At 36.3% G+C, this 9,316-nt stretch overlaps 1 protein-coding gene and 1 pseudogene across 1 annotated transcript; one reads left to right on the forward strand and one right to left on the reverse strand.

The window, feature by feature from the left end:
- The first annotated feature begins 753 nt into the window (after window positions 1–753).
- On the forward strand, window positions 754–2,507 carry LOC138908128 (secreted RxLR effector protein 161-like). Its single transcript, XM_070198770.1, has 3 exons — window positions 754–890; window positions 954–1,225; window positions 2,437–2,507. Exons 1-3 carry the CDS (start codon window positions 754–756, stop codon window positions 2,505–2,507), a joined length of 480 nt encoding a protein of 159 aa, XP_070054871.1.
- Window positions 2,508–2,982: 475 nt separating this feature from the next.
- On the reverse strand, window positions 2,983–5,537 carry LOC138907090 (uncharacterized mitochondrial protein AtMg00810-like; annotated as a pseudogene).
- Window positions 5,538–9,316: the final 3,779 nt, after the last annotated feature.

Consider the following 9,316-nt stretch of genomic DNA (forward strand, 5'->3'; position numbering starts at 1 on the left):
TACTTGTAGACTTCTAGTTGTGTATGTAGTAGTGACACCAGATTTCTGGGATTGAGTTAGACCGTGTTGTGTTATGAGTTTATTTCATGTATTTCAGCTTTAATCATCGTTAATAATTGTTGTTATTCTATTTTGAACTGTTTAACTATTGAATTGGTTAACTAATGTTGGGTTGCCTAGCGAGTGGATGTTAGGCGCCATCACGGTCCCGAGGGTGGGATTCTGGGTCGTGACAATAGTCAAGAGTAGGGCATAGACTATGATGATACTTTTGCTCCAGATGCAAGATTGGAAGCAATTGGGCTTCTTATAGCCTTTGCTGCTTACATGAAATTAGCTCTCCATCAGATGGATATCAAGAGTGCCTTCCTCAATGGTTATCGAAAGGAAGAAGTGTTTGTCAAGCAACTACCTGGTTTTGAAAGAAAGGAATGTCCTAATCATGTGTACAATCTTGATAAGTCACTTTTTGCGCTCAAGCAGGCCCCAAGAGCATAATATGAAAGATTGTCCAAATTCTTGCTTGAGCAAGTCTACAAGACAGGTAAAATTGATAATACCTTATTCTTGAAAGAAAAAAGTAAATATCTCTTGATTTTTCAGATATATATTGATGATATAATCTTTAGAGCAACAACTGATAGGTTAAGTAAATAATTTTCTAAGCTAAAAGGGAGTGAATTTTAAATGAGTGTGATGGGTGAGCTAAAAAAAAAATTTAGGCTTACAAATTAAATAAAATCAAATGGAACTATGATCCATCAACAAAATTATGTGAAAGAATTGCTCAAAAGGTTTAAAATAGAAGATTCCAAAGAAATTGGCACTCCTATAGCAACAACCATGAAATTGAACTTGGATGAACCTGGTTCATCTGTTGATCAGAAGATGTATAGGAGAATGATTCGCTCTTTGTTATAGCTCACTGCTAGTGGACCAAACATTATTTTCAGTGTAGGCCTTTGTACTAGATTTCAGGAAAATCCAAAGGAGTCTCACTTAAAGGTAGTTAAGAGGATCTTGAGATACTTAAAAGGCAAAATTGATATTTGCCAATGGTATCCAAAAGGTAGTAATTTTGATTTAGTGGGATATTCTGATGCTGATTATGCAGGTTTTCTTGTGGATAAAAAGAGTACTTCGGGTATGGCATACTTTCCTGACTCATGTCTTGTATCTTGGGCCACCAAAAAGCAAAACTCTATGGCTTTGTCTACTATTGAAGGTGAGTATATGGTTGTTGCCTCATGTTGTGCTCAATTATTTTAGATTAAATAGTTATTAATAGATTTTGGAATTGATGTAGCATGTATCCATATATTTTATGACAATACTAGTGCAATCAATATGATCAAAAACCCGGTTCATCACAAAAAAACTAAGCACATAGATGTTAGGCATCATTTTCTGAGGGATAAGTTTGAGAACGGTTTAATAACTATGGAATTTTGTGCTACTGATAAGCAAATAGCTGACATCTTCACAAAATCTTTGAGTAGGGATCACTTTGAAAGGAATAGGTTAGAATAAGGAATGATTAAGATCACCTAAAAAAATCGGTTCAAACTCGAGATTGGTTAGATAATTTATGAATTTTGTAAATAATTAAATTAAACATTGCTCAGTCTCATACTTTTATTAGCATACTCTTGTGTCATGTACTAAAATATCTCACTGATGTCTAATGATATTACCCATATTTTCTTTTAAAAAATCAGTCTTACACAAGAGAACTTTTACTGAAGAACCTGGTTCATCGAGCTTATAAGGTATGTATTCTACACTCCACATAAGCTGAAATAGATGCAAATGCGTCATGATCTGAAAAGAGTCCCACTTTATCCCAAACTCTTTTTTAAACCAATCAGTTACAAATAAACGAGTTTCACCAAGAGACTCACGCAACATAATTGCTGAAATATTTGGGAAAGAGTCCAACGTCTTTTTAAACCGAAATTCCCAATGCAAAAAGATTTCTAAACTCCAAAAACTTGTCGTTAGACACTAAACATTTCCCTCTTTAAATTGATCTGACCTTATCCTTTCCTTCATCTCATATTTTCTAAAAGATCAAAAAACCCAAAACCATTAATCTCTCTCAAATTCTCTCAACCTTCCAAACTGATTAAATGGAAAACACATCTGAAAACCTCAAGAATTCTAAAAGTCTTTCTTCACCACCCAAAGAACCTTCACCTATACCTTCAATAACCCAAACCCCCAAAAAGATGTGAGTCAAGATGCTTGAATGCAAGACAGTGGCAAGAAGAGAATATGCTAAGAAATGGAATGAGATGCTACTAGCCAATCAAGCAAAAGAATCCCAAAAAATAATGAGTCCTTTAAGTCTGCGACTGAAGGGGAAGAACAGTTTCATCTGAAACTGAACTAATAATTCTGAGTTAAAAACTTCTATTGTTGCTTTTGAAATTGCAGAGAATCTTGAAAATAGGTTTGTGTTAGTTGGTTCGGTTGCTGGTGTAGAAACTATTGATAATTGGTGGTAAAAATGGAAAAGAAAAATAAAAATAAAAATAAAAAGATAGTGAGGGTGTTGAGGCAGATGTGAGGGGAAGGGAAAAAGAAAGAGTGGTTGAATCTACTTCACCCACTCTTATTTGTTTGAGTGAAGAAACTGAGAAATGATTTTTTTGGAGTGAAGAGAGTGTTGATGAGGAAGAAACTATTGAAAAAGAAGGAGAAAGTGGCTCTGGGGACACTACTGTAGCAGAGGGGCTTGTTAGGTTGAGGAAAAGGTTCCAAGAACCTTGCTCCTTCTAGAAAGGAACCCTTTTATGATCTGCTGCAGAAAGTATTTGACAGTTACAACCCAAAGAAGAATAAGAGTGCATGATTGAGAATACCTGGAAAGTCAATGGGTGGCTAGAAGAGAAAGGATGCCCCTTTCTATCCCTGCAGAGACTCCTCCCACAAGAGGAAGAACTACAAGGAGCCAGAAAAAGCAGAGTGAGGCCTGAAAGTTTGAGGAGAAAAATATTCTTTCATTCAATAATTAAATTTGTATAAGAGTCATAAATTTATACAAAAAAGAATTCTACAAAAGATGGTAATAATCCCTTGACTCAAGGAGATTCCTTATTTCAAGGGATTTTTCGTTTAAACATTTTCCTAAAATATCTACATCTATATCTCCTAAAGATCATACAAATCTGTTATCAGAATCTTTTATTTTTTTCCTTTAATCTCTACACTACCCCTCAAGTTGGTGCATAGATATCAATCGTGCCCAACTTTCTAACTAGAGATTCAAACTGTGGCTTGAATAGCCCCTTAGTGAGAATATCGGCCATTTGTTGAGAAGTCTGAACAAAGGGCATGCAGATTACTCCATCTTCAACTTTTTCTTTTATGAAATATTTATGTATCTCAACATGTTTTATTCTATCATGTTGTCTAGGATTGTGAGCAATATTTATTGTTTCTTTGTTGTCACAATATAGACTCATAGGCATTGTAACAGGTCTTCTCAACTCCTCTAAAATTCTCCTGAGCCAAATTATCTCACATACTCCATTGGCCATAGCACAAAATTCTGCTTCTGCACTACTCTTGGCTACCACATTCTTTTTTTTGCTCCTTCAGGTTACAAGATTACCTCATACATAGGTACAATACCCAGAGGTAGACCTTCTATTTGAGTTCGAGTCTGCCCAATCAACGTCTGTATAAGATTCAATCCTTTGATGTTCACTTTTTCCAAAGAATAATCTTTTCCCTGGTGAACCTTTAAGGTATCTTAATATCCTATGAACTGCCTCCAATTGTTCTTCATAGGGAGAATGCATAAATTGACTTTCCAAACGTACCGTGAAAGCTATATCTGGTCTTGTATGTGATAAATAGATAAGCTTTCCAACTAGTCTTTGATACTGTCTTACGTCCGCCAGTTTTCCCTCCTTCATTCCAAATTTTTTATTGGGATCTATTAGAGTTTCTGCTGGGCGACATCCGCTCATCCCAATTTTGTCAAGTAAGTCAAGCACATACTTACGTTGAGAAACTGCAAGTCCTCTTTCTGATCTAGCTACCTCCATACCCAAGAAGTATTTCAATAGTCCGAGATCCTTGATTTCAAATTATGAGGCTAGTTTCTTCGTCAAGGCTTCCATTTCTGTTGAGTCATCCCCTGTTAGAATTATGTCGTCCACGTACACTATTAAAACTGCTATCTTCCCTTCTTTTTAGTGCTTTGTGAACATTGTATGGTCTGCTTGTCCCTGAGCATATCCTTGCTTCCTCACAAACTCGGTGAATCTGTCAAACCATGCTCTCGGAGATTGCTTTAACCCATATAAAAATTTCCTCAATTTATAAACTATCGAGCCATACCTGTTTTCAAATTCTGGAGGAAGGTCCATGTAGACTTCTTCCAATAAGTCACCATTAAGAAATGCATTCTTTACATCAAGTTGTTGAAGAGGACAGTTCAAGTTCACTACAATACTCAGAAGAACTTGAATAGTATTTAGTTTTGCCACCGGCGCAAATGTCTCGAGATAGTCAATCCGTAGGTTTGTGTGAAATATTTTGCCACCAGACGTGCCTTATATCTCTCTAAGGACCCATCTGATCTAAACTTTACTGTGAACACAAATTTGCAACCAACAGTCTTCTTTTCCTTTGGCAAATCTACTACCTCCCACGTTTTATGTTTTTCAAGAGCCATCATTTCCTAAAGAATTGCTTCCTTCCACTTGGGAACTTTTAGAGCATCCTGCACATTTCTTGGAATTTTCACACTAGGTAATTGTGAGGAGAAAGCAGATAACATTTGAGAAAGATTTTTAAAAGACATAAAATTTGATATGGGATACTTTGCACAATGTCTGACACCTTTACTCAAGGCAATGGGAAGGTCAAGATCACTAGAATCGGACTGGACAGGACTAGACTCAGATAAGTTTATAGGGGAGTTACCATGAGGATTAGTAGAATCTTGGGGTTTAGATTCTTGACAGTGCCGAGTAGTTCTAGTCTCATGTCTTTGATTGTCGCTCCTTCTTGAGTTGATAATAAGCTCCTTTGTACCTGTTTGATCATTTTCTTTATTTGTATCAATATCATGATTTTTTCTTAAAGATTCAGATTCCAAATTTTTACTATTTAAAACATCTAATTTCGGTGATAAAATACTAAAGTCCTTATCTGAATAAATTCTAGAATCTGATTCTTTTCTAGGTTCAAAAAGATCAAGAAATTGAAGTGAATTTTCTCTTAATTTCTCCCCGTGAAGATGAGACTTAAAATATGGTTCACACTCAAAGAAGGTTACATCCATCATAGTGAATAGTTTTCTCTTATATGGATCATAACACTTGTACCTCTTCTGATTTGGTGCATATCCCACAAACACATATTTATTGGCTCTAGGATTTAATTTCCCTTGAGTTCGGTTATGAATAAAAGCAGTACATCCAAAAACTTTCAAAGGTAAATCATTCATCAACCTAGAGGAAGGAAAAGTCTCCTGAAAAATACTTAAGGGTGTCTTGAACTGTAAAACTTTTGAAGGCATTCTGTTGATAAAAAAATGGCAGTTAGAAGAGCTCCCCCCCCCCCCAAATAGATACTTAGGAACATTACTAGTGAATAATAAATTCCTAGTGACCTCTAAGAGATGTCTGTTTTTTCTCTATGCAACCCTATTTTGTTGGGGAGAATCCGGACATGATCTTTGATGTACTATGCCTTTTTCTAAGAAAAACTCCCCTAATTCTTCATTAAGGTATTCTCTGCTATTATCACTCCTAAATATTTGTATCTTCACCTGAAATTGTGTTTCAATCATAATATAAAATATTTTAAAGATCTCTTTGACTTCAGATTTTTCTTTCAATAAGTATACCCAACTAAGTCTCGTATGATCATCAATAAAGCTTACAAACTATTTTTTTCTCTATCATGGTAGGAATCCTAGATGGTCCCCAAATATCACTGTGAATTAGGAGAAAAGGTTTCGTAGCTTTATATGGCTTAGATGGGAAAGAGGTTCGGTGATGCTTCGCAATTTCACAAACTTCACAATTGAAAAGAGATGGACTTTTATTATTAAATAAACTCAAAAACAGATGTTTTAAATAGAAAAAATTAGGATGTCCTAACCTGTAATACCACATCATAATATTATTACAAATAAAACTAGAGTTCAAACATGTACTTGGAGATTGAAAACTAAAATTGGATCAATCCTCGAAGACATAAAGACCTACACTTTCTCTAGCACTGCCAATCGTCCTTCCTGAGATTAGTTCCTGAAATTCACAACGGGAAGAATAAAAATGGCACGACAACTAAGGGCACAGGCAAGTTTACTTACTGATAATAAACTACATGATAACTTAGGAATATGAAGAACATCATGTAGGACAAGAAGGAATGAAATTTTAACTATCCTCATCCCAGCTACTGCCGAGAGAGAACCATCTGCCACCCGAGTCTTTTTATTTCCTACAGATGGGACATATATGGAAAAGGATTGGGAACAACAGGTCAAATGATCAGTTGCTCCGGAATCAACAATTCAAGGTAATTTTCGTAGGGTACTACTACTAAGGAAAATTGAGGGTAGGATACATCTTTGGACAAATGAGCAAGATGGTTGGCTTGAAGTATTTTCACCTCGAATTTGTGGAGATTGCAAAAGATTATGCAGAAAATCTAACTGTTCCTTTGTGAACTAAGGTAAATCTGAAGTAGTCTATTGGCCCATGTTATCCCCGAAAACCTGCAATGCGCGATTGTCAAGTGGCTGGCCAAATCGACCATCATTCCCTTTTTTCTTCCAATTTGGAGGTTTTTCGTGTATTTTCCAGCATATCTCTTTTGTGTGACATAGCTTCCTGCAATGCTCACACCACGTTTTTTTCTTTTTATCCCCTTCAGTTTCGTTTCTTACAGTAGCTAGTGCAGAGTTCTCTAGCATTTTGAAATCTGAGTCTAAGTTTAGTTTTAGCATCACCTTCCGCCTATTTTCTTCTCTCCTTATCTCCGAAAAAGCTTCCCTAAGAGTTGACAGTGGTTTCTTTCCTAAAGTCTGGGATCTAACCTCATCATACTCCTTATTTAACCAGGCCAAAAAAAATACACACGATCATTGTCCTCTTTTTTCATAAACCTAACACTATCGATTGGACAATCCCACTCATCATTATGGCATTGATCTAACTATTGCCAAAGATACATCATCTCATTATAAAAATCAGTAACCTCATGCTCACCTTGTCTAGACTTCCACAGTTTTATTTTTATCTCAAAGATTTATGCAAATTTTGTCTAAATCTGAGTAAGTTTCTCTCACAGCCTCCCAAATATCTTTTGATGTGGGAAGAAAAAGGCAAGATTGACCTACAGATGGCTCCATGGAATTAATCAGCCATGCACTGATGAGTGAATTTTCAGACTTCCACGTGCCGACTTTTGAATCTTCAGCTTTTAGACTTTGAGTTTCTCCAGTCAAATACCCTAGTTTTCCTCTTCCATCTATGGCCAGTTTAACGGTCTGAGCCTATTCTAGATAATTCCGTCCATTCCTCTTGTGGACAGTTAGCCGGAATGAGTAATTTGATGTATATCTGTTTAGGATCATGATGGAACGAGTTAAATATGCAGCAACAGTCACTTTCAGTGGTGTCTCTGATACCATGAAAGTTTGAGGAGAAAAATATTCTTCCATTCAATAGTTAAATCTATACAAAAGTCATGAATTTATACAAAAAAAAGAATTCTACAAAAAATGGTAACAATCTCTTGACTCAAGGAGATTCCTGATTTCAAGGGATTTTATGTTTAAACATTTCCCTAAAATATCTACATCTATATCTCCTAAAGATAATACAAATCTGATAAAATCATAATCTTTTATGTTTTTCCTTTAATCTCTATAAGGCCAACTTGAAAAAGTTCTTAGCTGAGAGTTCCAAGAAAGATATTGTCAAGGGGAAGAAGAAAGTTTGGGAAACAAGTGAGGCAATTCAGATAGATGAGATGGACCTGGTCCTTCAAGATGATGATGTGACAGAGGAGGTGGAAGTGGTCACTCCTAGTTCTAAGAGAAGAAAGACTTCTAAGAAGAAGTCTCTAAAAAAGTCGGCTTAGGCAGAAGACTCAGTCCTATCCAAGAGAACCAGGTCTACTAGAAATTCTAAGAAAGTTCTAATGGTGGAGGAAGAAAGTGAAGAAGAAACTGATCATGAGGAAGATAAGGTGGTTAAGTTTTAGAAAAGCACCATTTTGATAGGGAGACTCCTTAGTGATTTGGATGAAGAAAGAATGGTCCTACTGCTGGAAAAAATGGAATTACAAGGTTGGAAGGACATGGTCCTTCAGTTGGAAGGAAGATTGACCAAGGCTGAACTTATGGAATATTTTGGCAACTGTGAGATTGAAAATGGAAGGGTCACCAGTGAGGTGAAAATAAGCTTTGATGACAAAGATCTTGGATAGATACTAGGTATACCGGCTGAGGGGTATAATGACTATACAAAGTTTAAATAGCCTAGTTTAGATGATCTTCCTACCTCACTGGCCATTATCGGGAAATTTGTTGATAGGGACTTGGAGCAAGAACCTAGAGCTGTGTACAAAAGTGAAATTAATCCCTCTCATAGCTTTTTGAGTTTGTGAACATGTTAGCTCTGCCCATGTAGGAAAGAAGTCATATGGCAACCTTCATAGACCTGGTCTTTATGGAATACCTAGAGAGTGAGAAGTAGATCAATTGACAGGGTTCATAATCCAACTCCTTCATAGGGTTATTTGTGGTACCAAGACTCATGTCATTTCCTATGAATTTGTCCTAAGTGTTGTGCTTGCCTCCTTTAAGGTTATTTTGTACTAGTAAAGAAATGGGATGTTTGTACTAGTAAAGACTATTTTGGGGCCGGAACTTTGACTGATTGTGACTACCAAGTCCAAATTGTGCCTAAAAAACTTGGTTCATCTAAGAGGGTACCTAAGAACAGCAAGGCTAGAGCATTTGAGCAGGAGAGTGGGGCTAAGGATTTTGAGATTAAAAGGATTAAGAAACGGTTGGCTGAAGTAGAAGCTGAGAGAGACTCTCTCAAGTTTGAGCGTGCAAAGGAGAAAGAGAAGAATGAAGTTATTCTTTAAGATATGTTGAAACTGCTTCAAGCCAAAAATCAAGAACCTGGTCCTTCCCAGTCCTAAATTGTTCCTAGCCCAGTCGTAACCAGTGGCCCAAGTGGGAGTTCTATGTTTTTGCTCATGGTTCTATGTTTTGATTTTTTCTTATGCTCTGAGGTAAGATCTTATCAATTAATGATATTCATTGCTTTTG

Source organism: Nicotiana tomentosiformis, chromosome 3 (assembly GCF_000390325.3).
Source record: "Nicotiana tomentosiformis chromosome 3, ASM39032v3, whole genome shotgun sequence".
In the NCBI taxonomy this organism is placed as follows: Eukaryota; Viridiplantae; Streptophyta; class Magnoliopsida; order Solanales; family Solanaceae; genus Nicotiana; species Nicotiana tomentosiformis.